This window comes from Natator depressus, chromosome 1, assembly GCF_965152275.1.
Source record: "Natator depressus isolate rNatDep1 chromosome 1, rNatDep2.hap1, whole genome shotgun sequence".
Lineage (NCBI taxonomy): Eukaryota > Metazoa > Chordata > Testudines > Cheloniidae > Natator > Natator depressus.
In genome coordinates, this window is record NC_134234.1 from 25,159,404 (window position 1) to 25,180,599 (window position 21,196).

The window sequence follows — 21,196 nt, forward strand, 5'->3', positions numbered from 1 at the left end:
AGGCTGTTTTTTCAGGGGGGAGGAAGCATACATTTCAAGGAGGAAGGCAACTTGGCCCATAAGAAATGGAAGGTAATTCTAACGGTAGAAGGCTGGATGAAAGAAAGCACACAGTGGAGTGTACAAGGACAGAAGACAAGAATAGAGAATGGAAAGATTATAGTCTGGTGCAAGATGAGGAGGAGGAAATGAGAGAAGAGATGTAGGTGGTGACTGAATTGCACAAGATCCAATGGGACTACTGTTTTGCAGTTGTGCTACTCAACCAGATTATTTTGCTTTTTTTTTTTTTTTGCAATGAGTCAGTGGGTATTAGAGCTCAGGATGGGGCCAGAAAGAGGCCACCATAGACAGAAAGTAAGGATTGCTACACACTTTTGTTCTGCCATAGTACCCCACGAATTTGGATTGCTTTTTGCCTCATAGGAGCCTCACACAAACAGCAGTAAGGACAGTAATTCATCTGTGTCTGGAAAAGAGCTATCATGATACGGAAGTTGTAGTGATCTATTGTTGGCCATTTCTGACCAATTTCATCCCTCAAACTGGCTTAGTTAGAACATCTGAGATGTTGTTTATTCTCTTTCAGAGAGCAGACAAGTTCAGCAATTACCCAGTTTACCACACCGTCTACGAGACCTTTGAGTTAGTAGAACAATTTTATGACCCCACATTCACAAAACAGCTTACCATTGCCCAGTTACGAGGAGGACTGGTGTATGAACTGGCAGACTCCCAGGTCATTCCTTTCAACTGCCAAGATTATGGAGAAGACTTAAGAAAATACACAAATAGAATCTATAATTTGGCCAAGAAACATGAAGAACAGGTAGAGACTTATGGAGTGTCATTTGGTGAGTAATGACCATGCAGACATTAAACATTTATTTGTCCTGAGTGCATCAATTAGAAGTACACAAAGGGAAGAAATATGGTTGTTGTATCTATGAAACTGGACTTTGAGTTTCAGTGTGTCTTGTAGCGGAATAAAACAACTGATTTTAAGATCTCCCTAAGAAGTTTCTCAATATAATAAAGGTTTAAAAAGTTACTGTCAAAATGTCTCTTATAACACTGTATATTGCCTCATTCTTTACTTAGGGCAGACTCTCTAAAGGTTGGGATGCTAGCCTAGAGCTTGAAACATGGGTTCAAATCCCTACTCTGCTGTGTTTAACCTTGGACAAGTCACTTAGGGTCAGATTTTTTAAAGGTATTTTGGTGCGTAACTTCTACTGAAATCAATGGAATTTAGACATCTAAATACCTCTGAGGATCTGTGCTAAGGTGCCTAAATACCTTTAAAAATCTGGGCATTGGCCTCTCTGTCCATCAATAAAATGGGGAAATAGTACTTCCTACCTCATGAGGATAAATACATGATGCTCAGCTACTATGGTAATACCTTAGATAAAAAAATTAAAGCACAAGCTTGGGCAGGAGTTCTCTGGAGGATTAGAGAAGAAGGAATCCTCCTCACAGGCCACAAAGCACCAGTGGCCTTGTAGTCTGTCACTACTGGTCTTATGCCTTTGAGACCCTAGGTGTCCAAAGATGAGGGGCAGGAACTGGGTCTTAGCTAGTGAATGAGTGCATATGGAAATATCTTCAGGTAGCTGAAAAATAAAAAATGGAGCCAGTTTGCTTATTTAAATTTTTATTTCAAAAGTTAATCTAAAACATTTATTATAAAAAATAAAGTTTCTAAAATATGTTGTAAAAGGCACTTTCCTCAATGAATTCCTGTTTGAACTAGAGCATATCTATTAGAAAAACATCCAGTCTCAATTTACAAGTTTCCAGTGATGGAAAATCCACCACAGCCCTGTTCCAATGGTTAATTACTCTCATTGTTTAAAATGAGTGCCTTCTTTCAAGTGTAAACCTGTCCAGCTTTAGCTTCCAGTCATTGCATCTTTTTTCATTTTTGTTTGCTAGACTGAAGAGCCTTCTACTACCAAATTTCTGTTCCCAATGTAGACACTTACAGATCAAGTCACCCCGTACCCTTCTTTTTGATAAGCTAAACAGATGGAGTTCTTTGAGTCTGTTACTGTGAGGCAGGTTTTCCAGTCCTTTAATCATTCTTGTGATTCTTTGATTCTTCTATGAACCTGCAGCAAAAAATTTTGTGATCAGCTTTAGCAATCTACTGAAGCTTATTTACTGTTCCTTTTGTTTTACTCTATCATACTAGAGTATCCAACAGTCCTAATTTATAGATAGTTTTCACAATATTATGCAATAAAATTCATCCACAATTTTGACCGTGGTTGCTGAAGGGGCCACGCTGAGATTGCTCAATTAGAGCAAACTGCAAAGAACAGGGGAGACGATCCCCAAAGCTGGTGGTTTATTTTCACCAAACCAGTAACCAAACAGCTTCTGTAATATCTTACTCATTATCAAGAAGCCAAAATACAGTTCCCTTTAAGCAATCCAGCCTTTGGCTCCCATCCAGACAGCTAAGTCTAATATAGCAAGGGTTACTAAGACCTTATTCACCATATATAAAGTTCTACCAATCCCAAAAGACTGGACACATTGCCCAGCAGGTCAATGAATATTTCAGATCTTACCTAAATTCATGCTTACAGCCAGTTCTTATTAACTATACATCTAAGATTTATTAATAAAAAGAAAAGAAAGAGAGTTGCTACGGTTAAAGATCATTATACATACAGATATGAATAAAGTTCTCAAGTCAGTTTCATGGCAGAGATGGTGAGGCTGCTGATTTGTAAAAATCCTTCTGGAGTCAATTTAAAAGGCAGTCCATGTGCAGTGTTTGTTCAAATTCTTCCACGAGAATTTGCAGAGTTAATTCAGCGTAGACCTGGAGACCTCAGTCTTGCAGGCTTAGACTTTCCCTGTCAAAGTCTAAGCAGATCTGAGATAGTAAGGATCAGGCCCCATGCTTTCTTTATAGTAGGGATCGGTAACCTTTGGCATGAAGCCCGTAAGGAAAATCCGCTAGCAGGCTGGGATGGTTTGTTTACCTGCAGCCTCCACAGGTTCAGCCGATCACAGCTCCCACTGGCCGCAGTTCGACATTCCAGGCGAACGGGGGATGCGGGAAGTGGCAGCCAGCACATTCGTCGGCCCACGCCACTTCCCGCAACCCCCAGTGGCCTGGAACGGCAAACTGCAGCCAGTGGGAGCTGTGATTGGCCAAACCTGCAGACGTTGCAGGTAAACAAACCGTCCCGGCCCGCCAGCAGATTTGCCTGACGGGCTGGGTGCCAAAGGTTGCGGATCCCTGCTTTATAGCTTGAAGCCAGTTGTGGTCACAACATGCCTTCCTTGGCTGAACAATAAGTAATGCATACTGTTGCTTTGAAACTAATCTCTGTTTCCTAGGCATATACCCATAACTAGTTACATTCATTAGCATGAGTCAATTAATCATTCAAACAGTTCACAGGTAGTTTACTATGTGGAATTTACAAGTTTCAAAGAGAAGTGAGGACAATAATATTATTACACTACAAGTCCCATCTAAATGATAATATTCCCTTTTGATCTCTGAATCAATAGACTACATTAATGAAATCATTAGAGACAGGAACAAAATTTTAGCATCTACAAGCTAATTAGATCACGTTGTTAAACTTCTAACAAGATATAGATAAACACAGACAAATACGACAGTAAAACCTCAAGAGTTATGAACACCAGAGTAACAGACACCAGAGTTATGAACTGACTGATCAACCGCACACCTCATTTGGAACCAGAAGTATGCAATCAGGCATCAGCAGAGACCAAAAAAAAAAAAAGTAAATACAGTACAGTACTGCATTAAATGTAAACTACTAAAAATAAAGGGAAAATTTTAAAAAAGATTTACAAGGTAAAGAAAGGTTTCAGAGTAACAGCCGTGTTAGTCTGTATTCGCAAAAAGAAAAGGAGGACTTGTGGCACCTTAGAGACTAACCAATTTATTTGAGCATAAGCTTTTGTGAGCTACAGCTCACTTCATCGGATGCATTCAGTGGAAAGTATAGAAGATCTTATTATATACTTATATACATGCTTTTTGTGTGTATATAAGATCTTCTATACTTTCCACAGTATGCATCCGATGAAGTGAGCTGTAGCTCACGAAAGCTTATGCTCAAATAAATTGGTTAGTCTCTAAGGTGCCACAAGTACTCCTTTTCTTTCAGCCTACTGTGTTGCTTAACCCGCACTGGCTCAGCCTCACAATAGTATTCTGGGATGATGCATTTACATGACTTTGCTAGCCTATGTCATAGCATTGTGATGTTGCCAATGCCAAACATTCAAAGATCATAACTCAGGCCCAGTGAACTCATGGGATTGGCTTAAAATCATTATTTAAAATAAATAAATAAATTGAGCTTATTTGCCTTTTGGGTTCAGGTTTTCAAGTTTTCCTCTGCAACAATGAGGGCTAGAAACTTTTTGTTTTTTAATACAAATTTCTCTCATAATCACATAATTCCAGAAAGTGGAGCTTAAAGAAACAGAAATATTGTAAATATTGTGATTTTAAAAAAAGAAGTCGAGTGAACGACACTGGTATTGTTTGTGGTGAGTACACTTGTATGTTTTCAGGAGACCTTTTCCCTGGTCAGCCCTCTCCTTCTGCTTGTGAAACATGAGCTGTTGCTAAACTGTGACTATAATATCAACAATGGCTAAACGCTGTCCTTGCACGTACACACAACCAGTGATGAGCTGCCAAAATCTTAACAACGGGTTCCCTCCTCACCCCATGAGGGGGTCGTTACCCACCCCTACCCCCCGCAACTCCTGCCCCAACCAACCCCCCCGCGTTCCTTGATGCACCCCCCCAGGACCCCTGCCCCATCCACCTCTGTCCCCTGACTGCCCCCAGAACTGGGCAGGAGGGTCTCGTGGGCCACCGTAGTGGGTGCCCACCCCACCGCTAAGAGCCAGAGGCACCTGCCGGGGGGCGAGGTGGGGAGTCCCGGAGGTGCTTACCTGGGGCAGCTCCCAGGAAGCAGCCGGCAGGTCCCTCTGGCTCCTAGGGGCGGGGGAGTGTAGCTGGGGGAGAGCAGGGGGAGCGGTTGCTCCTCCACTGATCACATCAAAAGTGGCGCCTTAGGTGCTGACTCCCTAGGTGCTCCGGGGCTGGAGCACCCACGGGGAAAATTTGGTGGGTGCAGAGCACCCACCGGCAGCTCCCTGCCCCGCACCCGGCCCCAGCTCACCTCACCTCCGCTCCCCCTCCGCCCCTGAACATGCTGCCCCGCTCTGCTTCTCCGCGCCTCCTCCCCCGGCTTCCCGCGAATCAGCTGTTCAGCAGGAAGCCGGGGAGGGCTGAGAAGCAGGCCGCGGCTTCCCGCTCAGGCCGAGGGTGGCGGAGGTGAGCTGGGGCGGGGAGCAGTTCCCCTGCGCACCTCCCCCCCACCAGGGTTACCTGCTGCGGTGCGGGCGGTCCTCCTCGCGCCCCTCCCCCCCCCCCAACCCAGCTCAACTCCGCCTCCCTGGGCCTGAGCGGGAAGCCGCGGTCTGCTTCTCAGCCTGCCCCGGCTTCCTGCGCGAACAGCTGATTCGCGGGAAGCCTGGGGGGGGCGGAGAAGCAGAGCAGGGCGGCGCGTTCAGGGGAGGAGGCGGAGGCGGAGCAGAGGTGAGCTGGGGCCGGGGGTGGGGCGGGGAGCTGCCGGTGGGTGCTCTGCACCCACCAAATTTTCCCCTTGGGTGCTCCAGGGCTGGAGCACCCATGGAGTCGGCATCTAAGGCGCCACTTTTGGCCGGTTAAATTTAGAAGCCCTTTTAGAACCGGTTGTCCCTCACGGAACAACCAGTTCTAAAAGGGCTTCTAAATTTAACAACCGGCTCCAGCTCACCACTGCATATAACTCCCATTCAGTGCACAGAGGCAGCCAAGCACAGAAACTTGACCTTAGGGGGGTAATTCAACTCTCTTGATATAAACAATCAGAGGGGAGATGGCTTTATAGGGAGGGAGCTACTTTAGATTAGACAGGGTTTTCTGAAACTCATGGTTAAATTTGAAATACTCTGAAGCTTCCCTTTTGCCTATAAAACTTGTATTTTTGGCAAGGTTCTAAAGTTTCCCTTTTTTTGCAAGTTAGCCCCTGTTGCTCAATGAACCAGAACCAATTTTCTTTTTTTTTTGGAAGCGGAAAGGGAGATAGGAAAATTAGCTGTAGAAATGAAATAGACACCATTATGGAAGTCCTGTCCACCCTGGCTGCAGTGGAACCAGTACAGGTCTGCGGCTGCATAGGGAGAGCCTGCCCCCAGGGCTGTGGCTGCCCTGTATGCCACAGAGTTCAGTTCCATGGGGACTTTTGCCAGTAGCTGCTAAGAAGGCTTGGGTGTATTGCCAGGGAAAGAGTGGGGACGAGCTTCGGGGTATGTGTGTTCTGCAACTTCAATGATCCACTGGGCCTGCGATCCCACATAATGGGAGACAATCCAGGTATTGAGTAGCAGCGGTAGAATGGCTCTACCATCATCCTTGCCTTGGCCGGGAGTATTCCTCCCCCATGGGATCTTGCCACTCCAAGTCTGGCTTGGTATGGCTGGGGAAAGAGCTCACATAAAACAAGCAAAGGGCGGGGTGGAAATCTCCTCAGGTGAAAATGGTGCAATCCTTGCACAGGCAGGCAGAAGTGCTGGAAATGTTGCTACATCTCAAGCTTCTTCATGTAAAGTCTGCAGTAAACTTAAAATTGTAGATCCAGGGTTTTCCTCCTCTCCATCCACCCCAATCTCAGAACTTTCTCTTTGCCAGAGGTTCCCCAAGAATCGTTCTCAGCCTATTTAAATAAAATATTATTTTAATGCCGCTTTGTAGAAGTTTTATTAGACATTCTTCCTCTGCACTGCGGCCATGGTTAAAATAGGTTTTCCATGCTACGAGGGGGCACTGCAGTCCTTTAAAAGTCAGATCCAGAAGAAATGGGGAAGCCAAGGATTCCTTGTCAAGTCACTAAATAAAATAAATACATGGTTTTCCTCAATAAGTGAACTGTTTATTGTTCAAGGCTCTGTGTGTGATGCTGAAGTAAAAAAGGACTTTCTATTTCTAGGTCCCCTTTTTTCTGCTGTGACGAATTTCACAGAAGCTGCTGCCGATTTTCACAGAAGACTTAAAGAGGTGGATGTGAATAAGTAAGTTAAAAAGCCCAGTCTTGACAAATTCACCTCCAGGCTCCTCAACTTAGTTTGCTGTGGGCCAAGTCCTGCAATCCTGAATCAGGCCTTGATCAGCGAAAACTCACTTTGAAATCAATAGGAGTTTTGCCTGAGTGAGGACTACAGGATTTGAACCTCAACACATTCTGTTTCTTGGGCACACTCACCAGTGAACTGTATGAGCTTAGTGATAATTTTAGTGAATATCTTATATAATGTAATGAACATATTTTTCATGTAAAGCAGCAGCTATCAATGAAAAGCTAGTGTCTTCTTTCTTTGGTGGGCTCTTTCTAGTACTGTTTAATAAAACACAGGTTTCCATTGTTCTTAAAAGGATGCCTCCCCTTTTGTTGTTTATATAATGGAAAGTTCCCCCAGTCTAACATGCAGATTTTATCCTTCAAGTTTGTGTGAAGAATAATCAGTCTGAAGCAGCATCTTCTGGAATCAACAGTCCTAGTTTGAAAGACGATGTGATCTAATGGAGCACATGATGACGAGCAGGAACTCGCGAATTCTAATCACAGTTTAGAGTCCATCTTCTTCTGTAGCGCTGGGCAACGCATGTAACGCCTGTGTGTCACTTTCCTCATTTATGTCATGATACTTGTCAGCCTAGTCAGGTGCACAGGAAGGAGTAACTAGCTAATATTTGTTTAGTGCTTTGTAAACTAGAACAGGTCTGGCAATGGCTTTCCTATCCCAGAAATATTTTTGAGAGTTTGGAAATTTTTATTGTTGTGCATCAGAATGAAACTGAGACTTCTGAAGTTTTTCAATGAAAAGGCAATAGCGTGGTAGTTAGGGCATTCACCTGGGCTGTGGAAGAACTGGGTTCAAGTCACTGCTCTGCCTAATTTGGAGCAGGAACTTGACTCCAGGTCTCCTACATCCCAGGTGAATGCCCTAACCACAAGGCTGTTGCCTATTCTGGGGTTTGGAGGTATCTCTCTGGTTTTGACCAAAACTTCTCCTGAGAAACCATTCTTCGTGAAAGTTTCATCAAAGCCAGTATGTTCCCAGGAGCAGTTTTGGTTTCACCTAATCAGCTTTTCTGACTAAAAGACAATGTTGAAAAATTCCCAACCAGCTCTATTAGAAAACCATGTAGTTCATACATTTTCATGCATTGTTGTTGTGTGAAATGCTTCTATCTTCGTCCCCCGCAGTCCAATTGCTGTGCGAATCATGAATGATCAGCTGATGTTTGTGGAAAGAGCTTTCATCGATCCTCTTGGTTTACCAGGCAGGAAATTTTACAGGTAAGGCAACAGGTTATGCAGACTACTAAAATTACTGATTGCAAGGCATAGCCCTATGGCTCTTAGGGTGACCAGGCAGCAAATGTGAAAAATTGGGACAGGATGTCTATATAAGCAAAAGCACCAAATATCGGGACTGTCCCTATAAAATCGGGACATCTGGTCACCCTAATGGCTCTTGAACTTTTTCATATTGTGAACAGCTTCCTAAAACAGAGATCCTCTTGTGAACACCTCCTGCACCTTCACTGTGGCAGCAAGAGTGCTTGGTTACACGGAACAGTAACTAGGACAGTGCTAAAGAGATAAGATGAAAATAACTGTGCTGGTTACAGCAGTGTGAGGACTTCCCTCTGCTGATTCCATCCCTCCTGATGGTGGAGCAGATTTGGGAGAAGGAAAGACGCCGAGGTTGTGATCTACATCCTTTATTGAGCTTCTCCTGTTGGGCATAGGACTGTATTTTTAGTAGTATTAAATGTCTCTGAATTTTGCTCTTAGATTTCAAAGCATTTCACAATCTTTAACACATTTATCCTCACATTTAACACATTTATCCTGTGAAGTAGGGAAGGGCAGTTATTGCCCAGTTTTTACAGCTGGGAAACTGAGACACAAAGAGGCTAAGTGACTTGTCAAAGGTCTCACAGGACTCATGGTGAAGCAGGGATTGAACCCAGGTCTTCCCAACTCCTGTGCTAACCACTGGACCATCCTTCTTGTCAGCTAGTAAGGTTTGCTTATCTCCGAGGAGGATTTTCACTTGAGCGTAGTAATGCTATTCTGTCTTACAAGGAGAGTATGTTGTAAGATTTATAGTTATAAGGCTTTGGTGATAGAGCAGTTTCCCTCTTTGGTGTCAAGCATATGGCTATACCTCATTTTGCCCCAATGCCTCAGTTTCATTGAAGTGCCCAGTTATCTGAGAGAAGGGGTGCCAGTGGTGTGGCCCTCTGGCCACGTCAAAAGTCCTCCAATCCCAGGGCACACAGAAATCCAAAGACAATCTTTAGCTCTTTATAAGCTAAATAGTGTTCAGGCCTCCTCAGATGCAACAGCCTTCCAGGAAGCAACTGTTCACCCTCCCACTACTAAATCCTTTCCCGTACTTGCAAGGGTTTCAGCTCGAGCGGCTCAAATTTTTTTTTCCACATAGTGACAGTTTTTGGACAGCTCAGGTTTTTGCATCATTCAAAGTGTACTGCTATTTCATCTATGCAGAAAAATTAAACTTTGGGCAAACATTTTTCATTTTCCCATGAAAGGGAGGAGCCAAAAATTTTTCATTTTGGCCAAAAAATGAAATCAAAATTCACTGAAACTTCAAATGATATTAAATTCACTGAAAATTAACTTTTTTTTTAAACAGCTCTAGTTCCAGCACAATTTTTGCTCTTTCTCTCAGGGATTCCCCCCCAGCTGTGTCTCAGTAGCTCCCCTTGTTCTCCCTTGAATCCCTCCCTCCCGCCTAAGGCTTTTTTCTCTTTCCCCACAGACACATTGTTTTTGCTCCGAGCAGCCACAACAAGTACGCTGGAGAGTCATTCCCAGGGATCTACGATGCCATGTTTGATATTGAAAACAAAGCAGATCAGCGCAAAGCCTGGGAAGAAGTAAAGAGGCAGATCTCCATTGCAGCCTTCACTGTGCAGGCTGCAGCAGGGACGCTGAAGGATGTAGCATAGGAACAAGGCACCAGCAGGCTTGAACACATGGCTAACTCTTAAAAACGGCAGTGAATGTACTCGAGTGATGCCATTTCCACTTTGTGCATAGTATTTACTAGGGTTGCAATATAACCAGCCTTTTCCATACAGAAGTCCCATGGGAGTCAGTGAGAGCTGTTGGCATTATGGGACTGATGGTTAAGGAACCAGTGTTAGTTCTCTGAGACTGGCATAACTGCTGCTTTTAAAAAAAACAGAACAAAATTCTAGTAAGAAAAAAATTACTTGGCCTTTTTTTTTCAAAAATGTCAGTTAGAACGCTTACATTTTCCAAAGGATCCACTAATTTGGGGGACCTCAGTTTTTGGGTTCCTGGCACTTCTGAAAATCAATCTCCTAAGCTACATCTGCACTAGAGAAACTAGAACCTGCTACGGGTGCAGCTTTGTTAGTGGTAACACGTGGAAGCCATAACGCAGATAGGACTCAGGGGATTAACACCATGTCTTAATGGTGTTCTGAGCAGGATTAAACAACATGGGAAGAATGCCTTAACTCTGTCCGCACGAGAGCTTCCATCACTGAGGCAGCTTGTGCATTGGGTCTGATCCACTATGGCCATGCCTATGACCTAATTTTCCCCAGTGTGGACAATGATTTAGGGCATAGGAATTGCAGTACTGGATCAGACCCATGGTTCATCTAGTCCAGTATCATGTCTCTGACAGTGGTCAGCACCACGTGCTTCAAAGAAACTCACAGTCATCCCCTCATAGAGATTGATTTATACCCTGAATTATCAGGCTTTATCTCCCTACCCATAGTCTTTGATTGTGGGTGTGATTATAAAAGATGGTGAGCATCCACAATCCCAACTTACTTCAATGTTATTAGGTGTTCTCCTCCTCTGAAAACTCCAGCTCTAGGTGTCCCATGCTGCACACCCATAATCAGTGAACAGTTGACAATGTAGGTCCAGATGCTTTTTATGCCATTTTTATTAATCAAATGAAGTACTAAAAAAAATCTATTTCTATGCAGAAGTTTTGAAAACCCTCAGGCTGAGATTTACAAAGGGGATGGGGGGAGTTAGGCATCAAAATCCCTTTTTGAAATTTTCCTTTTGAAAATCCCAGACTTACGCAATATCACTACCCAGGTGATTTTTAAGAGGAAAAAGAGCCAGTAGAGAATCACCATCCTTCCTGTGATGAGCTATCTGCTCCCTGTGTAACATGCTATCACTTTCCTCTCATCAGCTGTTATTCTTCATGCCCTCTTTAATTGGGAAAGCTATTTTATACCATGCTCTCACCCACTAGCTGATGTCTGATGACAGAGATGGAAAATGTTTTCCCAGAATGCTATTAATTACTGTTCTGAGCAGAAGGGATGGAACGCTCAGCATTTCTCCTTCAACTTCTACAGGACTAAGCGACATACAATTTTTGTCTTCTAATGTTACCAGTAAAAACTTTAATGTGAAACTTACAGTTATTTTAAATTCCAGGGATGAAGGAAGAAAGTAAAATGACCACACAAAAAGGGAACTGAAACGCTTTTCAGAAACCATACGCCGGATATAAAAAGAAGAAAATGTTGTAAGAGTGGGGATTTTCCTCAGTGACCTGGCCAACATTCCGTCTCTTCCCCTGGTTGTGCAATATGGCAGCTTACTGCTACCTTCAGTTCCAGAGGTGGCTGCATTTCTGTGGCTCTGGCTTCATATAAGGGTTATGAGGTCTTTCAGGCTGTCCATATAAATGGATAATATTAAATATCACTTACACTGCCCTCCACAACTCCATTTACACAGTGCCCATGTTTTGATTCATTTATTCAACCTGTCTGAAGCAATCTGTGGGTCATGTAGCTGAACAGCATCCAGTCCTCAGCATTTAAAGCCTAGCATGGGACAATAAAGCAGGTTGACAAAATTAAATTTGGATGAAACTTGATGTTTGGTTTGCTAGATGTCACTCAGAAAAATAACTTCAGGGAAACACTGCCAAATAGTTTAGCTCTGCCATTTAAAATGGCCAGTCAGGTTTTAATTCATTTTCATTGGAAACCAGGAGGAAAAAAGCCTTACTATGAATGGGGTGGGTGGGGATGCTAAAAGGCAGGTTCAAATCCAACCCAGGTTAAGAGCGATCAACCATTGAGTGGTTATTTTAGTGGCTTTTGTCCAGATCCTAGGGGGCAGGTATCAACATAAGAAAAAATTCTATCAAAACTAACTTTTAATTACCATCTGTATTCTCAGCCTTACAAGAGAGGCCATAGCTTGAAGCAAGTTAGAGACTGAGCTATCTTGAATGAATGTGTTCACACAAGGGTTTAATGCAGTTACGAACATAAGAACAGCCATACTGGGTCAGCTCTAAGGTCCATCTAGCCCAGTATCTTGTCTTCCAACAGTGGCCAATGCCAGGTGCCCCAGAGGGAATGAACAGAATAGGTAATCATCAAGTGATCCATCCCCAGTTGCCCATTCCCAGCTTCTGGCAAACAGAGGGTAGGAACACCATCCCTGCCCATCCTGGCTAGTAGCCATTGATGGACCTATCCATGAACTTTAGTTTTTTTTTATAACCTTGTTATAGTCTTGGCCTTCACAACATCCTCTGGCAAGGAGTTCCACAGGTTGACTGTGCATTGTGTGAAAAAACACTTCCTTTTGTTTGTTTTAAACCTGCTGCTTATTAATTTCATTTGGTGACCCCTAGTTCTTGTGTTATGAGGAGGAGTAAATAACACTTCCTTATTTACTTCTCCACAGCAGTCATGATTTTATAGCCCTCAATCATATCCCTCCTCAGTCATCTCTTTTCCAACCTGAAAAGTCCCAGTCTTATTAATCTCTCCTCATATAGCAGCCGTTCCATATCACTAATAATTTTTGTTAACCTTTTCTGAACCTTTTCCAATTCCAATATATCTTTTTTGAGAAGGGGCGACCACATCTGCACACAGTATTCAAGATGTGGGTGTACCATGGATTTATATGGAGGCAATATGATATTTTCTCTTATTATCTATCCCTTTCTTAATGATTCCCAAGATTCTGTTCACTTTTTTGACTGCCGTTGCACACTGAATGGATGTTTTCAGAGAACTGTCCACAAAAACTCCAAGATCTCTTTCTTGAGTGGTAATTTAGACTCCATCATTTTATATGTATAGTTGGGATTGTTTTCCAATGTACATTACTTTTCATTTATCAACATTGAATTTAATACGCCATTTTGTTGCCCAGTCACCCAGTTTTGTGAGATCCTTTTGTAGGAGCATTTAATTATTGAACTCTTTAGCGCTGGTACTTTTGCATCTTTTCAGCCTTATCAAAGTGATTTCTGTCTCCCACAGAGCAACAGCTAGTAAGTGGTAAGACATACAGCCATTGGGCAATAATTTATTCTTGGATCAACTTCACAGAAGCCTCAAGGAATTTCACCAGTGATTAATTGAGTCCGCTGCATTTTAGCCCTGAAATCATTCCCAACTCTCACAGGTGAGAATAAAAAGTAGCTCCATCAAAGTAAAGGAACAACACAGCAGTAAATCTAGTAAGAGATCAGGCTCGAAGCCAGGTACAAGGCAACGTGAGTTACATCAGTAAGTCTGTTTAAGCAGGCGAAACTTACATGCCCTAAATGGTTCTGTACCTACGTACCACACAGCCTGTGTCTGTACATGCTACTGCCAGGGCCGATCCATGTAGGTAGGTTGCTGACCTATTAATCCTCTGGTTTAAAAAAAAGGGGGGGTTGTTGGCAGGGGATTTTTCCCAGGATGTATTCTCTACATTAAAATGTTTCCTGTGGGCTGTGAGAGACTCAATTCATTGACCATCAGGCCACGCTTTAAGGCTCATCTGTTTCCTTGGTGAGGGTTGAAAACTATAGGTTTTCTGGACACTTTAATGAAGGAAGCTAATTCATTGTTAGATAGTCCATTATTTCTCTTGCAGGGTTTGGCTGATTATTTCTAAATCTATTGTGTGGTGTTTCGGAGAGGAGTTATATACTTCTAAATAAACACAGCTCAGAAAGAGAGAGAGTAGTTGGAAAAGCAGCTCACAGGAGGCTGTCAGTTCCCTTTTTTATCTGATATCCTACTGAGAGATGCTTTTCTTGCTCGCACCGGCTCTTTCTGCCCTATAGGCATGTAAAGTCACACCCAGTTACAATGGCATACTGCTGTGTTATTTATGCAGCCATTTTCATCATTTCTAAACTAGGCCATATTTTTAGAGTGAAACCTGAGCCACAGCCCTTGAACTGTGGATACTGGTAATACTCCCCTTTCCTTAATCCGTAGGCAGCAGATCGTCAGGGTAGGTAAGAATTGCTACCATCTACTAGTGCCCCAAGGAAAAAAGTCTGACGTTGAAGCCTATGTGTCATCTGAGAGCTGGAGACAGTCAAAACTGGCATATTTCTAATGCAGTGATGTATAGACGTCAGTCAATGATTTTGAGTGGCTTTGGGAGAAACAATAATAGAGCAAATTGATCCTGGTGTAATTCCATTGACTTCAGTGGATTACAACACTTATGAATTTGTCCCATTCATTCTTGATATTAAAACCCACTCTAATTAACTTGGTTTACTAATATGTAAATCAGAATGCTTTTCACTGTGTGGAGAGGAAGAAAAGAGAGAGTGAGTCTTAATATTATAAAAAATACAATCTAAAAGAGGAGGAAATGATAACAAAGTAAAGGACATCAATTATGTGGTCACTAATTCACGGTGTCTAAATTTAAGGTAGGCCAGTTTTGTTTTGTTTTTGTTTTGTTTTTTTTTTTTTTTTACACTATCTGGAGATATTTGCAATACCTTATACCTAAGCACAATGGAGCAGGCTTACGTTTGGACAGGATTTCCTTGCTTTGAGTGGGATGTCAGACTCCTTTCCTTCCCCACTTCAGTGCTCCTATGTCATACATTAAAAGGTGCATGTGCAATGCATCTAAGTGTGGCAGTGCTATACAGATACACAAAGCAAGATAGGGAAGAGTTTTAGTTTTATAAACATGACAATGCACAATTGAAGGGTTTTTTGGTTTTGTTTTTAACTTAAGACTATTCCCTTCTGGAGCAGTTACATTCTACTGTATTAACCTTGAACATTGGCACATTATCTCAGACTCCATTGTATCTTTCTTTAATTATGTTTGAAAATCCTTGCCACTTAAAGTTTGGAAATAGATCCATAGATTCCAAGGCCAGAAGGGACCCTTGTGATCATCTAGTCCAACCTCTTAACACAGGCCACAGAACTTCCCCAAAATAATTCCTACAGCATAGCTGTTAGAAAGCCATTCAATCGTGATTTTAAAACGGTCAGTGATGGAGAATCCACCACAACTCTGGGTAAATTATGCCAATGGTTATAGCTATTTTATTTGCACAGCATTTTAATATCACTCCTCCCTAAATGGTTAATACTGCAGATATCACGCTGGAATGAGTGTTTCTTTGCAATTTATAAACACTTTGAAGCCAGCAGCTCATCATGGAAGTGCTGACATCCTCTTAATTTGTGCCATCATCATTAAAGAATAATTCTGAACCAATGCTTTTACTATAGGTAGTTTTCATTAGTGGGTGCCCTTAATGTTAATTACTGTCACAAAAATGGGCATAAAGGAAATTTAATGAAGGACATGTAGAGTTTTGGTTAAAATGTTTTCTCCATTAAGCACAATATCATTTGATTAAAAACAATTCCATTTATTTAAAAAGCATTAGATGCTATAAAAAAGTCTCTACACAGGAAACTCCTGAAAGCAGAAAGGCTCATTTTGTTTCTGAACAAATACATGACTACAGTTTCTCTAGAAAAAACATATAGATCATATTTTTGGCTGTTAGGTTATGGAACATTTTATACCAAAATGATATTTGCAGTAAAGTCACCATAACTGTGATGATTTACAATGTGTTTATCAAAGCCAAAGCTGTCCTAAAATACATAACTTTAGGCTAAAAATATTTTAATTAAGTAAAAGGTATGGCTATGCTGAGATTCAGCTTTGAACAACAATGGCTGTAATTTTGATATTTAACCATGGAATAATTTTTCAAATATAGATGTTAAGTAGTTTGCGAGGAGGACATGGTATCTTCTTCTACCTGCAACATACGGCTGTTTAGCAATCTTCCTCTTTTTGGCCAGCTCCCGACAACCCCCCTGCAAACTGGAAGTATGTCTCCTGCCATCTACCTGGTTGCACTGTTGTCTCTGCATGCATGCAGTGGAGGGAATCATCATGCAGAATGGTCACACATACTGAGCAGCCAAGTAGAAAATGTTAATTTTAAAATGTTTCATATACCCGTAAGTTAATGGGATGTCTTTACTTTTCCAGTCAAAAACCGTTACTAACCTGTTCAGTAACTGTTGTTCTTTGAGATGTGCTGCACATGTCCTTTGTCCTCTGGGCGTGTGCATGCCCTAAACATAGCTGTTGGAAATTTTTCCCACAGGGTACCTGTCGATGAAGATCAAGCATCCTCTGCTGCCAAGTGCCACTGTGTGCAGACATGAAGGGTGGAGCCCACCTGATCTCCCCCCAATTCCTTCTTGCTGGAAAAACTCTGATGCAGAGGGGATAGGCCAGGTCGTGGAATGGACATGTGCAACATCTCAAACAACAGTTACTGAACAGGTTAACAACTGTTCTTTTGAGTGATTACACACGTGCATTCCACTCTTGGTGACTCACAAACCATGAAAACAGGTGGTGGGATCAGAGCCTATCTAAACAAAAACTGATGGACAACTTGCCCAAATCTGGCAAAATCTCTAGCTTGCCAAGTGATGGCATAATGGAAGCACGTGTGCACCGAAGACCAAGCCGCCACCTTACAAGTGTCTGGGATAGGAGCCTTAGCCAGGAAGGCTGAAGAAGCCACTTGCAATCTTGCTGCATGTGCTGTCTCTCTGCGTGGCAGGATAACATTAGCCAAATTGTAGCACAGGTGAATACATGAGGCTATCCAAGATGATATCCACTGAGCAGAAACTGGGAGCCCCTTCGTCCTTTCTGTGATTGCTACAAAGAGCTAGGAAGGAACTGGTTGGACCTGTTGTGGTAGAATGCCAACATTCTCTTGACATCCAGAGTGTAGCCTTTCCTCATTTTTATTCAAGTGTGGTTTGGGAAAGAATGAAGGTAGGTAAACTGCTTGGTTGATATTGAATCTACCCACCACTTTTGAGACAAAATTTCAGGTGAGAATGTAGGTAAACTTTGTCTTTAAAGAAAACAGCATTAAAAGGGCCAGACATCATGGCCTGCAGCTCACCTAACCTACTAGCACAAGTGATGGCCATCAAAAATGCTAACTTCATTGAAATGTACAGTAAGGAGCAAAAGTCTCAAAAGCAGGACTCATATGCTTTGACAATACCAAATTTAGGATCTTATACCTAAGGATACAATTTTTCCAAACCTTTCAAAAATCTTATTGACATTCTATTAGAAAAGACAAAGCAGTTATCCACCTGAGGGTGGAAGGCCAAGATAACTGCTAGGTGACCTTGATGGAACTAACTGCCAAATCTTGCTGTTTTAGGTACAAAAGATAGTCCAAAATATGCTAGATTTGCCATTGCATTTTTCAAACTCCAGACAGATCAAATAGAGAAACACTTCCACTTAGAAAGGTAAGAAGATCTAGTAGATAGCTTTCTACTATTCAGCAGCAGATCTTGAACCTCTTTTGAACACGATTCCTACACAGGATCTAACTATGGAGCATCCATGTCATTAGATGGATTGCTTGCAGGTTTATACAGAGTAGGCAACCATGGTCTTGAGAAATTAGATGTCAGTCCAATGGAAGCAGTTATCAGCTCTTTCACCAAAAGGGACAATGCTGTCTCAGCCATATTAGGACAGTTAGAATGACACAGGCACGATCCAGTCTGATTTTTAGTAGTGAAGGAGTCAAATTGGGGAAGCGTACCCTGGGAGAGCAACTTCCTGTATCAGGAAAGCATCCATTAGGGAACAGACTGGAACCACATACAACACAAAATGCCAGCAGTTTTGTTCCCTATCTCACTGCAAACAGAGCTACCTGGGGAGTCCCCAGGACTGGAAAATGGACTGGCTACATTCAGATGAAGGGACAACTCATGGTTGACTCATAAATAACTTTCTTAGGTGATCTGCCAGCTTGTTCTGCACTCCTGGAGGGTAAGAAGCTTTGAGAGTGATAGAGTTGGCAATGCAAAAATCCCCTAGATGAACTGATTCTTGGCAGAGCAGAAATGAGCAGGTGCCACCTTGTTTGTTGAGATAGAACATTGCCACTATGTTGTCTGTGAGAGTAAACAGGTCTTTCCCCCTTCATAAGGGGGAGGTGTGATGTTGCACTCCATATGTTTTATGGAAATATGCTTGAGTGTGAATATGATGTACCTGGAATATGCTTTAGGCAAAAGGTCTCTTGTAAGGTACCAAAACAAAGGTTATAACCTACTGAATATATTCCTCCTATTTGTATGCCTGTATCATTCTTGTATCTGAAACTAGAAATATGAAGTATAACTCTGAAGTCCTTCTGTAATTATGCAAAGTCTGGGCCCTTCATGGTGGTTTGGAATCTTGATGGCTCCCATTGACTAGGACAATTGGTTGTAAATGGTTTATTTACCTGCACGCCTTCCTGTGTACGTGTGGGCCAACCCAGAAAGAATGGAGACTAGGGGTCTTAAGGTGACGTGACCATGTTACATGATACTGGAATCCATCTTAATCCTTGTACTTTTCCATTGATGAGGCAGGGGGTGGGGACAAGCACAGACAAAAGATTCCCTCCTTGTGCCACAGCTATAAAAGGGGGTGGGGAGAGCAGGACAAAAGAGGCTGCCAATCATGAGAAAACCCCTGCTTACCACCTGAGATGTCTGCTGGCTCTAACAAAGGCTGTACCAGCGGAAAGGATTGGGCCCAGACTAGGAAGGAATCTAGTGTGTGAAAGAAGTGTACTGGAACATCTCTAAGGGTGATATATTACCTGTAATCAGTTTCTTAATTTATTAGACTTAGACTTGCGTGTTTTGTTTTATTTTGCTTTGTGACTTACTTTGTTCTGTTATTTCTTGAAACCACTTAAATCCTACTTTTTATACTTAATAAAATCACTTTTGTTTAATAAACCCAGAGTAAGTGATTAATACGTGGGGCAAACAGCTGTGCATATCTCTCTGTCAGTGTTATAGAGGGTAGACAAATTTATGAGTTTACCCTGTATAAGCTTTATACAGAGTAAAATGGATTTATTTGGGGTTTGGATCCCATTGGGAACTGGGTGTCTGGGTTGTGGAAACAGGTAACTGAAAACAGCTCAGCAAGTTAAGTCTGCAGCTTGGGGACGTGGACTAGACCCTGGGTCTGTGTTGCTGCAGGCTAGCATGTCTGGCTCAACAAGACAGGGTTCTGGAAGTCCCAAGCTAGCAAGGCTCAGAGGTAATTTCAGCACATCAGGTGACAGTCCCAAGGGGGGTCTCTGTGACTGAACCCATCACAGTATCCATTGTGGACGATTTCCTGGACCCATTGGTTGGATATTATTTGTTCCTAGTTTTTGAGGAACGAAGCAAGGGGGTACCCAAATAGGTGTGACGGGTTCGTCAGCTGCAGTTGGTATTGAGGGAAGTGGTTTGTCAGTGCCTCAACCAATATGGAAAAACTGATGTTTTGAGGTGGATGGTTGTGACAGCAAAGACTGGAGGCCTCATTGTTTAATGTTTAGGTAATCTAGATTTTTTCCTCTGAGGCTCAGAGTAGTGTTGAGTTGGAAAATGCGGAGTGTGGGATTTATGCTGAGGTTGTGGACTAAATTTTCTTTTTTGTCCAGGAGTATAAATCCCTAATGAGTGGAGAGCAGCCCTGGAGTGTTTAAGCATATGGAGGGATGCCTCAGTCTTCCTGGTGAACAATTTGGTGCCTCTGAAGGGAAGGTCTTCTACAGTCGTCTGCACTTCCTTATGGAAACCAGGTAGGTGCAACCAGGATGCTCACCGCATAACCACCACTGTGGAGATGAACTGGGCTGCTATGTTGGCTACATCAAGTGCTGATTGGAGTACTGTCTTGGCCAATAGTTGTCCCTCATTAACAATGACCTGAAACTGTTCACAGGACTCTGGGAGCTGATCAATAAAAGCGTTAAGCTTGGGATACTTGATGTAGTCATACTTTGCTGTTAGAGCTTTATAGTTTGCAATTCCGAATTGCAGTTTGGCAGAGGAAGAGGCCTTTCTCCCAAGTAGGTCGAGGATTTTCCAATCCCTCTCATAGGGAATGGATCTTATTTGGTATTGGCATGGGAGTTTATGGCATCCACAACAATAGAATTAGGAGGGGGGATGGGGAAAAAAATCCATATCCCTGTCTGGGATGTAATATTTTTCATCAGCCCGTTTGCAGGTAGGCATGACTGGTGCCAAGGTTTGCCACATAAGCTTGGCTGGGTCCAGAAGAACCTCCTTGATGGGGAGGGCTTTTCTGCAGGAAGAGGAATGCAAGGTGTCCAAGAGCTTATGATAGGAGGGGACCGCACTGCCTCATCTGGACAGGAGGAAAAGATGGTCTTTGTTGTGACTTCCTCTTCAAATCTGCCCTTCTGTTCCTTCATGATCTCCTCTGGGGTTTGGAGGCTGTAGATGCTATGGCTGAGGGAGAATGCCTCAAGGGCTCATGGTGGGTCTTGCTGGATGCTTGGGAAGCGGGAAATCTGTATGCCACCCAAGGATGGCATACAAGGTGGTGGGATAGGTGCCAATGGCAGTGCCCATGGTTGGGCATACCATGGTAGTTGAGGAACAGACGGAGGGTATGACTGAAGGGTCCCAAGTTGATAGTGGGCACCATAAGGAGCGTGGGAAAAGTGGTGAGAGGTGACCTGCTCCAGCTCACTTTCTGATTCACCACTGGAGAATGGAGGTGTGTGACACAGTGCCTGTAAAGATTCCTGTTTCCGAAGGAGACTTGGTAAGGGGAGCAAGGGAGACTGGTATGACAAACACCATAAGTTCTCTTGAATGTTTGAATTCCTGCAGTACCAACTGAACCGGTGCCAT

At 42.8% G+C, this 21,196-nt stretch overlaps 1 protein-coding gene across 4 annotated transcripts in view; it reads left to right on the plus strand.

Moving 5' to 3' along the window:
* Nucleotides 1–19,144, plus strand: part of LOC141989589 (N-acetylated-alpha-linked acidic dipeptidase 2-like) — a 54,058-nt gene extending 34,914 nt beyond the window's left edge. Inside the window, exons 16-22 of one of the 4 annotated variants that reach the window (XM_074956477.1) lie at nt 590–854; nt 7,053–7,134; nt 8,331–8,423; nt 9,919–10,036; nt 11,601–11,787; nt 13,460–13,604; nt 16,588–19,124. In XM_074956477.1, coding sequence (XP_074812578.1) covers nt 590–854; nt 7,053–7,134; nt 8,331–8,423; nt 9,919–10,036; nt 11,601–11,606 — 564 coding nt within the window. In that variant the 3' untranslated portion in view covers nt 11,607–11,787; nt 13,460–13,604; nt 16,588–19,124. The other 3 variants (XM_074956457.1, XM_074956451.1, XM_074956467.1) reach the window with 3 other exon arrangements.
* Nucleotides 19,145–21,196: the final 2,052 nt, after the last annotated feature.